The sequence below is a fragment of the Zea mays genome, chromosome 2, assembly GCF_902167145.1.
Source record: "Zea mays cultivar B73 chromosome 2, Zm-B73-REFERENCE-NAM-5.0, whole genome shotgun sequence".
NCBI classification, from domain to species: Eukaryota; Viridiplantae; Streptophyta; class Magnoliopsida; order Poales; family Poaceae; genus Zea; species Zea mays.
Genome location: NC_050097.1, coordinates 12,839,030 through 12,855,711, shown reverse-complemented (window position 1 = coordinate 12,855,711; position 16,682 = coordinate 12,839,030). Strand labels below are relative to the sequence as shown.

General features: G+C 45.1%; 1 protein-coding gene and 1 pseudogene across 2 annotated transcripts; both read right to left on the bottom strand.

Annotated features, from left to right (window-relative positions):
• Positions 1–212: 212 nt before the first annotated feature.
• On the bottom strand, positions 213–4,832 carry LOC103645989 (protein ILITYHIA pseudogene; annotated as a pseudogene). Its single transcript, NR_157401.1, has 6 exons — positions 4,748–4,832; positions 4,620–4,661; positions 2,630–2,707; positions 2,078–2,241; positions 1,091–1,228; positions 213–609 (listed from the first exon to the last, which is right to left on the bottom strand). The product of NR_157401.1 is annotated as a protein ILITYHIA pseudogene (transcript).
• Positions 4,833–6,744: 1,912 nt separating this feature from the next.
• Positions 6,745–9,417, bottom strand: LOC542074 (alternative oxidase 1). The gene is made up of 4 exons (NM_001111710.1): positions 8,999–9,417; positions 8,742–8,870; positions 7,186–7,674; positions 6,745–7,083 (listed from the first exon to the last, which is right to left on the bottom strand). The coding sequence occupies exons 1-4, from the start codon at positions 9,308–9,310 to the stop codon at positions 7,024–7,026; spliced, it is 990 nt and encodes a 329-aa protein (NP_001105180.1). The 5' UTR covers positions 9,311–9,417; the 3' UTR covers positions 6,745–7,023.
• Between the last annotated feature and the right edge of the window lie 7,265 nt (positions 9,418–16,682).

Below are 16,682 nucleotides of genomic sequence, written 5' to 3'. Positions count from 1 at the left end.
GAGTTACCCACATTTTTTTGAATAATAACACTAATCAAGTCAAGATGTCTCATTTCTTATGACATAAGATTGTCCAAATATTTTTCCAGGCTTTGCAACACTCAAAACCCCTCAAAATCGTTCCACAAAAACAAAAACCCAAGTTCCTATACTCCTAAGAACCAGGAATATTGAGACTCTGCTCTTTTAATGTGGTAACCCACAAATCAAAAGACCAAAACTAAATTATCTTAATTATTAACCAAGTTAGAAGGATTTTATCCACAGAAAACTGAATTAGTCAAATATCAATTACTTCAAACTAATGTGTAGAAAACTCACACCCATGGAAAAGAGCATGGAAACAGAACATTGCAACAGAACAAAACTGTGGATGTGCATGAGAGGCGACCCTTTCCCCACTTTGAGAGGATCAAGACACCAACAACTGTGAAGCATACTGAGGCCACAGAACCAACCACAAGTGCAAAGGCATACACTTGGCTTGGAAGGTTAAGTTTCTCCTGAATGCTTTTCAAGCCTTTGTTGATAGCCTGGGGCCAAAGTATCCGTACCGGCGACACGGAATGGCCTTGTGACGCTGTTACCAGTCCACATTAGGATAACAATCTGACAAAGGGAAAATAGATGAAGACCAATCTTAGTATACTAACACTTTTGCATTGGGCAAACATGCAGACAGTAACATGGCTAATGACAACAACAGCTCAAACTTAGCACTAGTTGACACCCTTTGATGAGAGAACGCCAGATCGATCACACTGAAATAACTACTACAAAAAAACATATCATCTACAGAAAGAAAATGAACGTCTTTTCTCAGTATGAGACAGTTTTATGCCAAGTTATCTGTTAGTAAAGCACCTCAGAATTGCATTCTACAACTAGCCTAAAGATATCAAGGATACGGGATTCCAGTTAGCCGTGTTCAATCAGGAACATCCCCATCTAATTTGCCACTAGCAACCGAGATAAAAAAATGTGGATCACAGCACCTATGCTGCATGCATGAGCGAACAACACAGGGAAGCCATAGCCCATAGATAACATACACCGAGCAGCGCCTTGAGATTGGTCGCAGGGTTCTTGCCTGTACTCTTCTCGTAGCCGAGGAATGCGAGCACGGAGGTCGTGTAGGTGACGGCGTCGAACAGCCCATAGGCCAGCACAGCGGCAAGGCCGAGCTTGACCACCTTGGCTAGGGGTGGAAACGACTCGCTCGCCGAGCCTGGAAAATTGACTCGATGCCGGTTCGTTGAGTTAACGAGTCTAACCACAAATATAAACTCGTTCCATAAAATATAATATAAAATCTCAAAAATAATTTAAGTAATAAATTTTATATTAGTAAAATAAATATATTACTAATATAATATAGAAATAGGTTAATTTTGTATACTAATCTCAAGAAACATAAACTAATAGTATATTTAGTAGTGACACTATATGCTAAATAGATTTTTATATAATAACTAGGTAAATGCCCGTGCGTTGCAGCGAAAACATATAATATCACAATAACTTATGTACAAATGTGTGTTATACTGTTGTGAGAAAACGTTTCGTAATCTATTTATGATCCAGACATATATAAATTGTTATTTTAATCTAACTATTTCAACACTACACAGTACTATACAGACTTCTATATATGATTTTAATAGTGTCATGTCAATTGCATCATTTAAATGTTAAGACTATCACAAAAAACTACAAACTTATACAATTCTTCAGAAAATATTTAGGTGCCTTAAAACGATATACAAAATATTCGACAAATGTTAGTGTACAATGATTACATACATTGATCACTCTCCTGCTTATTGGATTCACATTGCAATATATATCATCCACGCTAGCCAAATGTTCGGCCAACAAACGATAGCCAGTTACAACATTACACTCGACATCAAAGAAGCTTGGAGTAGCAGAGGATTCAACAGCAACAACAAAGCAATTTAGTCTCAAGCAAGTTGCGGTAGGCTATAGTTGAAACCCAAGTACCCAACATGAGTCCCAAGCAAATTCAGAGGAAAGTGGATGATTGCAAGAGGAATACAAAGAATTAGGTGTGTACCCTTGTTTCAATATTGACAATCTCTCTAAGTAGTGACAACCAATCTGTGAATAAGAATAGAATATCTTCAGCTAGACCACTGGAGCTTGAGAAGATTTTCTTGGTAGCATCATAAACTACCTTCTCACCTCCGAGCTTAGATGGCAAAGTAGATATATTAGCAGCTGTACAAAAGGACAATGAATCAATACATGCTACAGACATATAAGTATTTCTCCGGTAGTAAGAAGCTAAATGTGTGCATCAATATTTTAAAAGAATTTAGAATAAGAAAAACAAGGTCAATAATTTAGAGCATTCAAGCCAAATATATGTACCTGCAGCAATGACTGGTAAATCTAGAACCAAACAGAGAATTCTAGAACCAAACAGAGAAACAGAGTGGCTCTGTTCTGATTGCCAAACACAGAATAGAGCCATTCCATACTCAGAATCTGGAATGGAACTATTCCATCCAAATAGACTCTAGAACCAAACACTACCAGCACAGGTTTTATTGCTGCTGACATACATAGCAAGCTTTTCTGATCTGTATATATCGAACATGCTTACATATGCTTCCTCTCTAGTTTTGCATGCCGATCGTGGCTCTGTCCTGCTGCCTAAGCCTCTCTACTGACTGAATTTCTCCTGCCAACATGCATGTGAAACAACGCGTCAGAACAAGATCTCGTGCAGGATGCATTAACAGATCTACCAAATGATATTTGTAGGGGAAAACTCTAAAATCGGTTATTTAAATCCAAAGTCAGCTTTATCCCGACTATCAGCTAGCTATCACAACCCCCAGTCCGTTGAATAGGAATAACATCAAATTTCTTCAGCAAACTATGTGCAGATCGATAACAAGGACCAGTTAGAATGGTAATTCAGGATGCCTAATCTATTATGCAGTTCATGATTTCTAAATGTATCCATGGTCGTCCTACGCAAATTGACGAACACTGCATTTGAGAACATGCTGGTCAGCTGTTGTGCTATTACAAAAAAGGGGCAAACCAAACCCTTTCCATTGAGAATGAAGACAACAACAACACAGGGAATCAATAGATTATAGTGATTTAACCATCTGCATTTAAGATGCCTAATCTAGTATGCAGTTCGTGATTTCTTCGCAGATAGGTACAATCAGGTATCCATGTTCGAATGTGACATCAACCACATCCCACACGAATGCATTAACCAGATCCATGCGTCATACAGCATCAAACCGATGGAGCAGCCGAAACAAGCACCGTGCACGGACGGGATCGGGCGAGCGCGTGATCCAGGAATGGGGACTGAGGGCAGTACCTTGCCGCCCAAGAGGAAGATACCGGCCAGGCCGGCGGTGGCGACGCCGCACCAGATGACGACCGTCGATGAGAGCAGTGACCACTTGCGGTAGATCATCTTTGACCTCCTCGGATCCCTCTCTCGCTCTCCCATCCCTTGGCGTGCGTGCAGGTGCGGCGGCGGCGGCTAGTCCTCGACCTCGATAGAGCTGCTGGACGTGTCACGGATGGAGAAGAGAGAGACAGACGGATTCCACCAAAGAATGGGCCCTTGTAACGAGGCGTATCATGTCGTGGCAATCGGCGGCGGCCCTGCCGGTGCAGGCGAGCGAGCGCAGCACGGTGCCGAGCTCCTCGGCGGAGATGAGCCCGTCCCTGTTGCCGTCGAACACGTCGAACGCCTCCCGCAGGTCCCTCTCCTCCTCCTCCGCACCATCGGCCTCTTCAGCGTCGCCCTCCGCCGCCACTGGCACCGGTACCTCCCTCGCCGCCGATGGGGCGGATCCGAGGCCACCTTCCATTGACGGCATGGGAGGAGGCTGGGGCGGAGATCATCGGCCACCTTCCGTGATTGATGGTGGGGCGATCCTCGGCACAAATCTGCGGCAGCACGGACAACAGCCGTGTTTCAGGAAACAAATCAGGAAGCTAAATGATTCTCGGCAGAACCGTGCATGGCGCCGTTGTTGGTAGTATAGATTCCGTTGATGGCGGCCATTGTTGGTAGGAGATCGCGACGCGGATGGCGGTGCGGGTGCGAGTGGGAGGCAGAACCGTGCACCATATCAGTGTGGACGTCTACACTATCTATGTGATTGGTTGATTGTATAGAAACAACTAGGCTCTCCACACGCTTTGACCGGATACAAGATTGTGATTGGTTGCTTGTATGTAACGATACCGACCTGCATGTGCAGGTGCAGGCTAGACCAATATTCTACCATCCATCTGCACGCACGGAGATGGAGTAAACGGCCTTCGCTGGCCAGCCAGGCGCGTGGGAGACCGGCTCACGGGAGCCACTCAACCAATCACGCTGTATGTTCTTAATAGTAGTAGAGAAGTGTTGTGTCCAGCCACGGGGAAGCTCGCGAGCCGCTCCCAGACAGGGCTCGACCTCGGTCGTCGAGGTTGAGCTTTTTTCCGGTCCCTAACCCTGAACCTCGGCCTCCGCGGTCTCCACCTGCGCCCATTCACTCAATCACACCGAAACCCTACCAAACCAACAAACTCCCCTTTGGTTCAACCAACAGTCATCACGAACTCACCATACACTTGGTCCAGAATCCACCCTTCGGCCCGGTCTCACCCTGCAAATCAAGCGCAGAATTAGCTCAGCTAGTGAAGTCCGCTCGACGCTGAGTTGTCGGTGTGGTCGGGGTTAGCCGTTAGCCACCTGCGGGTCGGGGCGTGGGCTTTCGGCGGCGGACGCGCGGGGAGTTTTGCACGCGAATCTGCTCTCCGCGTCGAGGAGTCGGGTTGGTGGTGCGAAGCTGGGGCGTGGCAGCTTTGCAGATTTGGGTTGCGAGATGACGCGGGCTTGTAGGTGGTGGAGCCCAAGGCCACGAGAGAAGCACGGCGGATTGGCCGCAGCAGGTGGAGAACGAGGGAAGCACGGCAGATTGGGCGAAGTGCTTTCAGTTCTCACATCCCTCGATAATCTGCATTTGGGACAACGGCAAAGGTTGGCACGGCAATCAAGCGTCATAATCACCAATCCAGAGCACATCAGACGCCCGGGGTGACAATGAATGGCGATCCAATTACTTCTTCATAGTTAGGCCCTGTTTGTTTGGGATTATAATCTATATAGATTATATAATCCAATGTGAATAATCTAGAGGAAACAAACAAACAACTTATATAATAAGATTATATAATCTAGCACTTGAAATTATAATAATCCTATAAGCTCATTAAGGGGTGCTTATTTCAGCTTATTGTTTGTAAAAGACCCACTACCCATACCAAGTTGTTTAATATTACTTCCAATTGCCATCAAGTAATGCCATCGGATCCAACCCTCAATACGCACGATAGAATGCCACCGGCCGGACCTCTCCTCCTCCACTTCAAACCCTAGCCGCCAGCTACAACATCTGCTCGATTCTGCGCCACCATGGATCCTAACGACACCGAGGATAGCCTTTATGAAGCTTGGGAGCACCGAAATTTGTTGTTGCGGCGCGAGCTCATCTTCGATTTGAGGAATGGAGACCATGTCGGCACGGAGGAGGAAGGAGACGCCTGCAGCCTTGACGTGGGTGACGGCTTGGGGCGTGGTGTTGGACGCGGCGACAGTGTATCACGGGGGCGCAGAACTACCGACGTTGGGCGTGCATCAACCAGCTTGGGGCGTGGTGTTGGGCGCGGAAGTACTTGTAGCCTGGCGCGAGGCACCACGGGAGCCACCGGCGTTGGATGCAGCTCCGTCTCCCTCGAGTCCAGCACTGGCGCACCTACAGGTACGTTCCGTTGGTACTTGCTGCCTCTATCAGCGAGAGCTTCAGAGTGAGCGAGAGAAGCATAGAGGAGGTATTCAACCAATTGCACTCTTCTCTTTGTAATCACATTGAGTGTTCTTTCGGTGTATTGAAGATGAAGTGGAGAATTTTGTTGGACTTGCCAAGTTATCCGATATTGAAGCAATCAAAAATAATACATGCATGCATGGCTCTACATAATTTCATTTGAGATAGTAAAATGGCCGATGATGAGTTTGATCGTTGTGATCAAGACGAGAACTATATGCCGATTCCTCCAAGTCATCACAATGCTGAAGGCCAATTGGGAGAAGAAGAGGGAGACATGAATAACTTTCGAGATCAAATTGCCAATGCACTATTTGATATGAGAATGTAATTTTATATTGAGTACTTTGGTTTGGACAAAACATGTATGAATTATTTGTCTTTTTAAAATTACGCATTAAACAATTGTTGGACAAAACGTGTATGAGCTATTTGGAAAAAAGCATCTATAAACGTGTATAAATTGTTGTGTATAAACTGCGTAGTGCCAACTGATGAAACCAGACAAGTAAAACAGCCAAGGGTATTATTGTATTTGCATGCATATGAATAATAAGTCAAGTCCAAATAATCCGAGCTAACAAACAGCAGCACCTAGCTTATTTAATCCAGAGCAAATAATCCAGATTATATAATCTATAAGTTGAAACAAACAGGGCCTTAGTTAGAATCCTAAATTATTTCTAATTCAAATATTTAATAAAAATAGAGCTCGATCATAATCTGATTTGAACATACGCTCGATCCTAATTGATACTTAAATTTTATAGTATAAAATTTAGGGCTTGTTGTCATCCCTATCCAATCACAAACAACGACAATGAAATTAAGCACAACTGATTATCTACAAACAAGATAGGGATTATGCAAAAATTGTACATTCGATATTAGCGAGCCCAATTCAGCTGACATGAAGAACAAAGGAACTCCAGGAAGAAGTGATAAACGCCAGAAAAGCACCTCTCGCACTTAGAGATATGTACATGTAACATGCGTACATATAATAGGTTTCACTCTCAAACAACTGGTTGGAAAATATCCTAATCGCCGTAGCAGTACTCGTAACTCAATAAGCATCCTTTCCTTCCCTTAAAGACAATTGCTTATTAGCGATGCAAAATTAAGAAGAGCACAAACATCCTCAGTGGTATCCGATCGGCGCAGGGGACTGCTTCAGCTGCATTCCCTGGCAATGGATGTCCTGCACGGCACAAGCTCATACCAATTCAGATTTCAGAACCAATCCCATAACGAGATGAGATCAAGCAGAGTTGCTGGTATTGGAATTCGGAAGTATCCGTACCGATGCAAAGTGGTTGACGTCGCGGTGGTGAGCCTCGTCGGCGCGGACGACGGTGACTACGTCCTTGAGCGTGGCGTTAGCGGGGAGGCGCCAGTAGTCGATGGCGATGGCCGGGGCGGGGACGTTCTCGATCTTGCCGGCCTCCAGATCCTTGAGGTACTCGGTGTACGAGTGGATGGCCTCCTCCTCCAGGTAGCCGACGACGCGGTGCGCGAACTTCGGGGACAAGAGGTAGCCGAGGAAGTATGCGTTGAAGAAGACGCCCTGGACGGTGATAACGAGCGCGCGCTCGTACCACCTCGGCTTCGCCACCTCCATGAAGGTCATGAGGTGCATGCGCTCGTTCTCGGCCTCCTCCAGCAAAGCGCGGATCCAGCCGCCGCTCTGCTCGAAGCGGCGGAGTGAGCGCAGGTGGAGCAGCATGCCGCCCACCATCCCAGGCACCGCAGCCACGGTTTCCAGCATCATCGCCCGGCAGCCATACCGCCTCTGCAGACAATTCGCCCAATTCACAGGGTCAGCTTACAACAGCACATGAATGATCGACCTTTCAACCTTCCTTCAAAATATGCAGATCATTTCGACATGCATCTACGAACCAAGTTCTAAAAGCCAGATTAAAAAGATGAATTGCTGATACAAACAAATATCAGCAAGCCTTTATTTTATTGGGCTGCAGTTTGGACCGGGGCTAATACGTCACGGCACGAAAATAAGAGTCTAAAGTACAATACAACACGAAGAAAAATAATAAGAGTCTAAAGTACAATACAGCACGAAAAAATAGGTCACCATGTCATGCCTCAAACTTAGTCAAGATCACTGGCACGACACGATATGATTAAATGGACCATGCTAAAGGCGATATAGTACGAAGTGAGATACGAATTAGAAAACTAATGTTTAAATAATTATTTTATGCTCCAATACTTTTATCTATTTACAAAAGTTATAGAAAACATTGGTTTCTCTTTCTTATATAATTTTGTCTATAGCAAAGTCACAAATATATATAAGTTTTTTACGTGTTCCGTATGAGCCAGCACTGCATGATCATCGGTCCGCCTTGTTTCGGACCGAGCTAGATCTATTTTCTTAGTATCTAGTTACAATATAGTCTAGCTCAAAATTATTTCATATCGTGTCGACCTGAAAAAAGTTAGCTCAAATTAAGATATGACCGGGACCAACATCCAACTTTCAGCTCTAGGCTGCCATACCATCATAGATCCATTTGCCATACCATTATAGATCCATTTGCTGATGTCCGCGTCAGTCGTCACTGCTCAGTGCGGCAGTGCCCACCTTCGTCGATAGAATAAAATCGGGTCCCCGAAGTGGTCGAGGTAAACTACTCGATTTCATCCACGTTGCAAATTGCAAATACAAGCTGCGACTTCCCACAAAGCAGGAGCACAGCCAGGAGCCATTATGCTTAACCTCTCATGGCGCATGTACTAGTATAATCAGTTTTTAGTGATCCTACTAATTAGAAACGCAAGCCGAACTGATCATCCGCGCTATTGAACAGAGAGCGTGCGCGCGTGGGCACGAACCTGGAAGAAGATGTCCGTGGGGAAGCGCAGCGACTTGACGGTCCAGTATGCGACCTTATCCATCAGCGTCTTGGGCTCATGGTGTCTGGTGAGGTCAATGGACGTGTCCGCCGTGTACGTCTCCCATGGCTTCAACAAAAACAACAGATTAATCACTCACAACTAGCGCGAATCGATCCACCGCCGAGACGAACCGCAAATTAGGGCAGATAAACTGCACAATGATCAAAGCGAGCCCGAGAAGGCAGGGCGCGTACCCTAAAGCAAGTCCACTTCCACTCGGTGCCGTCGTCCCGCGCTAGCTTGTTGTTTTGCTCGATCCCCCAGTAGCTGTTGATCACCACCGCCTTCTTGTCTCCTCCCACCTTGGAGGCCTTGGCTGCCTCGTCCTTCGCCTCCGTGGGAGCGGCGGGGGAGGACGTGGACATAAGCCGTAGCATGACTGCCGGAACACCATTGCCGCCGGCGAGCAGTGGCCTCGAGGCCGCCGCCGGAGAGATCGCCGCTGCGGTGAAGAGACGGGAGCCGGCGTGGCGGAGGAGGATGGATCCGGCCCGGGAGCTCATCATCTCTGCCGTGTTCGCCGCGTGGGAGAAGTTGCGAATTCCGATCGCCGCCCCCTGGGATCGGGGAAGTGAATCGTTGGTGGGCCACCTGTTTTAGACGTGGGTTTTCGTTGCAGTTTGGAAGTGAGGCGGATGTTTTGGGGAAGGACTTTTATACAGGACTGGTGGATCCGCCCCGTCAGTGACGGGGAAGGAGCCTTGCTTCCCCGGGCTTCCAGAAACCCAGGAGGTCCTTTCTTCTTCTCCAAGTCGAATGGTTTTAATTACCCCGTGATTTTTTTCTTATGGTTGGAAGCAGCCTGTGTCATTAGGGTTCTCACGTGTAACGTTTTGCACGCTAAAATCTGTATCTACTTGTGATGCGAAATTGGTACACGCATCAGATGTCTCACTGAGACATGGAAATCTTGCAATTTTGTTTTTCTATTTTCACTTTCCCACTAGATACATGCATGAATAAAACTGACTAATATGTTTAATTAAATTATACTCTACTATAAAAAAGAATCAATTTTCACTATTATTGTGTGTCACCTGTTCTCTTCCATTCATATTATAAAAAACCTAAAATTACACATAAATAAGATTTGAACCATAGTTGTTGACTTTAATTACACCTACTTAGCCAACAAAACACACCAATCTTTATGTTTTATACTGCTCAAACATAAATAAAAATGACACGTACAAGCACCTGATTAGAATACTTGTAACGTTTGAGTTGAAATATTCCGTTCACACCCCCACGTGGATCATATCCATGGTAGTACGAAATAGCCGTGCTAGACTGCTACTCTATGCGGGAGTACAAACACACATGCATGGTAGTACGAGTATACGTACTACTCTACGCGGACTACAAAGAAATCAAAGCAAAAGGATCCTTCATATCCATTTGCCTCATTTGTTGTTTGTCTTGTAGACCAAGAAAGACTAGCGATCCAGCTTCCACCAAGAGTCCAAGACCAGGCTGTCAGTCAAACGAGGCAACTACTCTCTATACTCATAGTCCTATTTAGATGCTTTCTTTTTTTTCGTTAGGCGAGTTAACACCTATCTAAGCAATAGAGTGTATTTTTTACACTTAAATCAGTGGTGGCCGTGAGGGTGGGGTAGAGGGGCGGTCGCCTCGGTCCTCGAATTCATAAGGTCCAATTCTAGTCATGTGATCAAATAGCTCATCAACAAAGTAATGAATATCTAAATATGTTAGAAGAAAATTTCAAAGTAATACTATAATATATATTTTTTATTTATGTATTATTTGATATAAATATTTTTAGATGTATTTTGAGCGTTTAATTAGTAACATTTATATATTAAAAATAATTTGAAGAGTCTCTATTTAAAACCTTATTCTGGGTCCCTAAAATGTTAGGACCGTCGCTGACTCAAATGTGAACAACTACCCTTGAAACTAAGGAAAAAGTTATATCTATCGGTGTGATTGGTTGGCTGCGCATCGCTTGATCATCCAAACTCACTAGATGTATTGACAAAAAAAAACAACTCTTGTTTACTTGCATGTGCACGCAAAGCCAAACCCTGCACCCACAGCTGCAGCGAAGGGCAAAATGACCACCCTTGGCTGCATGCGTAAGGGTGTGTTTGGTTTGACTTTTGACTTTGACTTTTGTCCTCTAAAAGTCAAAAGCCAAACCAAAGAGCTGAATCAAGGAAGCAGTTTTTTCTAAAAGCCGACTTTCTCGTAGTGCAAAAATGAAAGTACCCTTGGACCTGCTTTTAGTGACTTTTAGATTGAACTGTGAAAACGTATATCGAATAACTTTTAACGATTTTTAGTGATTTCGACCAAACGGTTTTTAGCTTTTTAACAGCTCACAGCCCATAACAGCTTTTCATACAGCTCACAGCCCACAACAGCTTTTTTCATAGTCACAGCCCAACCAAACAGACCCTAAGTACGCCTGTAGCGCCGGGTTCCAACGAGCAATCTCGTATGAGGCAGACTGCATTTGTGCATCTAGCTAATCACACCGTATATGACTACCAGATAAAAATATATGTTGTATACACTAGAATTCGTCTGGAAACTTCCGGAGCCTTGCTTAACTAATCTTTGCTGGCATTGTTCTTGCAAGTTGCCACGCAAACGTGACATTATTGACTCAATAAACAATCGTACACGAAGCGCGTGGCAAACAAATTTGCATCTCTCATCTATCTCTTGCTAGTTGCTATCAGAGGGCGGCGGACTCAGGTGTGTTTTAGATAGGCCTCCAACTACCATAAAATTTTATCTAAAAATTAAATCTCCATCTTTTTTCTACTATACTATACTATATTAAAGCACCAGTTTTAACGACCGTTCCATGGAATCTTTCTATAAATAACCCCTCACATCTATTTCAATTTAACCCGCACGCTCATCATCTCCGCACAACTAACTTTCATGTCCCAAACCACACCTCCGCATATAGATGGCCAAACGGGTGGACCGGCACGGGCCCGACGCCCGCGGGCCGTAGCTCTAGACCAAGCACGACACGCTGGACTAATGACCGTACCAGACCGGCTCGTTAGCCCGTCGGGCCATTTGGTTAAATTAGAGTAAAATATTTTAAAAAACTATACAAGAGGTGTGGTTCGAACCCATGCCCTGATGGAAGAAGGGCAGGAAACACTGGATGAAGTCGTCTAACTAGTACAACATCATGCTCAAGTGTTTTTAATATCGAATATAAATTGTACATATGTATGTACGATTTTTATAACATAAAAAATATAATCGTGTCGGGTCTAGCCAGCACTAAGGGCTGAGGCTACGACCCAAGCACGACACGACACTCGTGTCGGGCTAGCCCAGACACTATTAAATGGGTCATGCCTCGGGCCGGCCCGCCAGACACTGCTCATTTATCCATCTATACCTACACACGATAATGATGGTCCTCGCCTCAGTTGTCGTCACCTTGTTCGCCATCCTGCTTCTTTTCTCTCTCCCCTCATGCCTTTGCCTCCGCGCCACCCTGAAAGGGAATTAGGCTTACACCTAGTCCCTAATTAATTTTGGTGGTTGAATTGCCCAACACAAATATTTGGACTAACTAGTTTGCTCGAGTGTATAAGTTATACAGGTGCAAAAGGTTCACACTTAGCCAATAAAAAGACCAAATATTGGGTTCAAACGAAGGAGCAAGGGACAACCGAAGGCACCTCTGGTTTGGCGCACCGGACTGTCCGGTGTGCCACCGGACATGTCCGGTGCACCAGAGGACTCCAAACTCAAACTCGTCACCTTCGGGAAATTCCAGAGGCAACTCCGCTATAATTCACCGGACTGTCTGATGTACACCGGACATGTCCGGTGCTCCAAGGAAGAGCGGCCTCCGGAACTCGCCAGCCTCGGGAATTCACTTCAGCCGCTCCGCTAAAATTCACCGGATTGTCCGGTGTACACCGGACTGTCCGGTGTAACAGCGGGGCAACAGCTATTTCGGCGCCAACGGCTACCTGCGACGCATTTAATGTGCGCGCTGCGCGCGCAGTGGTCAGACACGCCCATGCTGGCGCACCGGACAATCTACAGTACATGTCCGGTGCGCCACCGGACATCCAGGCGGGCCCAGAAGACAGAACTCCAACGATCGAACCCAACGGCTTTTGGTGACGTAGCTGTCGCACCGGACATGTCCGGTGTGCACCGGACTGTCCGGTGCGCCATCGAACAGACAGCCTCACCAAACGGCTAGTTTGGTGGTTGGGGCTATAAATACCCCCAACCACCCACCATTCATGGTATCCAAGTTTTCCACTTCCCAACTACTTACAAGAGCTCTAGCATTCAATTCTAGACACACCAAAGAGATCAAATCCTCTCCAAATTCCAAACAACGCCCTAGTGATTAGAGAGAGAGATTTGCTTGTGTTCTTTCGAGCTCTTGCGCTTGGATTGCTTTCTTCTTTCTTGATTCTTTCATTGCGATCAAACTCACTTGTAATTGAGGCAAGAGACACCAAACTTGTGGTGGTCCTTGTGGGAACTTTGTGTTCCAAGTGATTGAGAAGAGAAAGCTCACTCGGTCCGAGGGACCGTTTGAGAGAGGGAAGGGTTGAAAGAGACCCGGCCTTTGTGGCCTCCTCAACGGGGAGTAGGTTTGCAAGAACCGAACCTCGGTAAAACAAATCTACGTGTCACACTCCTTATTCGCTTGCGATTTGTTTTGCGCTCTCTCTCGCGGACTCGATTATATTCCTAACGCTAACCCGGCTTGTAGTTGTGATTATTTTTTGAGAATTTCAGTTTCGCCCTATTCACCCCCCTCTAGGCGACTTTCAATTGGTATCAAAGCCCGGTGCTTCATTAGAGCCTAACCGCTCGAAGTGATGTGGGAGATCACACCAAGAGGGAGATGGAGACCGGCGACAAGCCCACTACGAGCCAAGGGAGCACTTCATCGGAAGAGTCCCGCACCAAGAGAAAGGAGAAGAAGAAGGACTCCTCCAAACGGAAGGAGAAAAGATCCTCCTCTTCTCACCACAAAGAGAAGAAGGAAAAATCTTCTTCTCACAAGTCGCATCGGAAAGGCGACAAGCACAAGAGGATGAGGAAAGTGGTCTACTACGAGACCGACACTTCATCAACATCAACCTCCGACTCCGATGCGCCGTCCGTAACTTCTAAGCGCCAAGAGCGCAAGAAGTTTTGTAAGATCCCCTTACACTATCCCCGTACATCTAGACCTACTCCATTGCTTTCCGTTCCATTAGGCAAACCGCCAACCTTTGATGGCGAAGATTATGCAAGGTGGAGTGATTTAATGAAATTTCATCTAACCTCACTCCACAAAAGTATATGGAATGTTGTTGAGTTTGGAGCACAGGTACCATCCGTAGGGGATGAAGACTACGATACGGACGAAGTAGCCCAAATCGAGCACTTCAACTCTTAAGCTACAACCATACTCCTCGCCTCTCTAAGCAAGGAGGAATACAACAAGGTGCAAAGGTTGAAGAATGCAAAGGAGATTTGGGACCTACTCAAGACCGCGCACGAGGGTGATGAACTCACCAAGATCACCAAGCGGGAAACGATCGAGGGGGAGCTCGGTCGCTTCCGTCTTCACCAAGGGGAGGAGCCACAAGATATGTACAACCGGCTCAAAACCTTGGTGAACCAAGTGCGCAACCTCGGGAGCAAGAAATGGGATGACCACGAGGTGGTTAAGGTTATTTTGATATCACTTATTTTCCTTAACCCCACTCAAGTTCAATTAATTCGTGGTAATCCTAGATACACACTAATGACCCCCGAGAAAGTTATCGGGAATTTTGTGAGCTTTGAATGTATGATCAAGGGCTCAAAGAAGATCAACGAGCTTGACGAACCCTCCACGTCCGAAGCACAACCGGTGGCATTTAAGGCGACGGAGGAGAAGAAGGAGGAGTCTACACCGAGTAGACAACCAATTGACGCCTCCAAGCTCGACAATGAGGAAATGGCTTTAATCATCAAAAGCTTTCGCCAAATCCTCAAGCAACGGAGGGGGAAGGACTACAAACCCCGCTCCAAGAAAGTATGCTACAAATATGGTAAGCCCGGTCATTTTATTGCAAAATGTCCTATATCTAGTGGCAGTGACAGGGGCGACGACAAGAAGGGAAAGAGGAGAGAAAAGAAGAAGTATTACAAGAAGAAGGGCGGCGATGCCCATGTTTGTCGGGAGTGGGACTCCGACGAGAGCTCCAACGAGTCCTCCTCCGACGAGGACGCCGCCAACATCGCCGTCACCAAGGGACTCCTCTTCCCCAACGTCGACCACAAGTGCCTCATGGCAAAGGACGGCAAAAGGAAGAAGGTTAAATCTAAATCCTCCACTAAATATGAGTCCTCTAGTGATGATAATGCTAGTGATGAGGAAAATAATTTGCGTACCCTTTTTGCCAACCTTAACATGGAACAAAAGGAAAAATTGAATGAGCTAATTAGTGCCATCCATGAAAAGGATGATCTCTTGGACTCCCAAGAGGACTTCCTAATCAAGGAAAATAAGAAACATGTTAAGGTTAAAGATGCTTATGCTCTAGAAATAGAAAAATGTCAAAATTTGTCTAGTGAGCTAAGCACTTGCCATGAGACCATTAACAACCTTAGAAATGAAAATGCTAAATTAATTGCTAAGGTTGATTCTCATGTTTGTGATGCTTCAATTCATAGTCTTAGAAATGATAATGGTGATTTGTTTGCTAAGATTAAGGAATTGAATGATTCTCTTGCTAGCCTTAGGATTGAGAATGAAAAATTAATTGCTAAGGCTAAAGATTTTGATGTTTGCAATGTTACTATTTCTAACCTTAAAAATGAGAATGATATACTACATGCTAAGGTTGTAGAATTAAAATCTTGCGAACCCTCTACATCTACCGTTGAGCATGTTTCGATTTGCACTAGATGTAGAGATGTTGATATCAATGCTATTCATGATCACATGGCTTTAATTAAACAACAAAATGATCATATAGCTTTATTAGATGCTAAAATTGCCGAGCATAACTTAGAAAATGAAAAGTTTAAATTTGCTAGGAGTATGCTCTATAATGGGAGACGCCCTGGCATCAAGAATGGCATTGGCTTCCAAAGGGGAGACAATGTCAAACTTAATGCCCCTCCTAAAAATTTGTCTAACTTTGTTAAGGGCAAGGCTTCCATGCCTCAGGATAACGAGGGTTATATTTTGTACCCTGCCGGTTATCCCGATAGCAAAATTAGGAGAACTCATTCTAGGAAGTCTCACTCTGGCCCTAACCATGCTTTTATGTATAAGGGTGAGACATCTAGCTCTAGGCAACCAACCCGTGCCAAATTGCCTAGAAAGAAAACTCCTAATGCATCAAATGAGCATGACATTTCATTTAAGACTTTTGATGCATCTTATGTTTTAACTAACAAATCCGGCAAGGTAGTTGCCAAGTTTGTTGGGGGCAAACACAAGGGCTCTAAGACTTGTGTTTGGGTACCCAAAGTTCTTGTTTCTAATGCCAAAGGACCCAAAACCGTTTGGGTACCTAAAGTCAAGAACTAAAATTGTTTTATAGGTTTATGCATCCGGGGGCTCAAGTTGTATACTCGACAGCGAGTGCACTAACCACATGACATGGGAGAAGAAGATGTTCTCCTCATATGAGAAAAACCAAGATCCCCAACGAGCTATCACATTCGGGGATGGAAATCAAGGTTTGGTCAAAGGATTGGGTAAAATTGCTATATCACCTGACCATACTATTTCGAATGTTTTTCTTGTAGATTCTTTAGATTACAATTTGCTTTCCGTATCCCAATTATGTCAAATGGGCTACAACTGTCTATTTACTGATATAGGTGTTACTGTCTTTAGAAGAAGTGATGATTCAATAG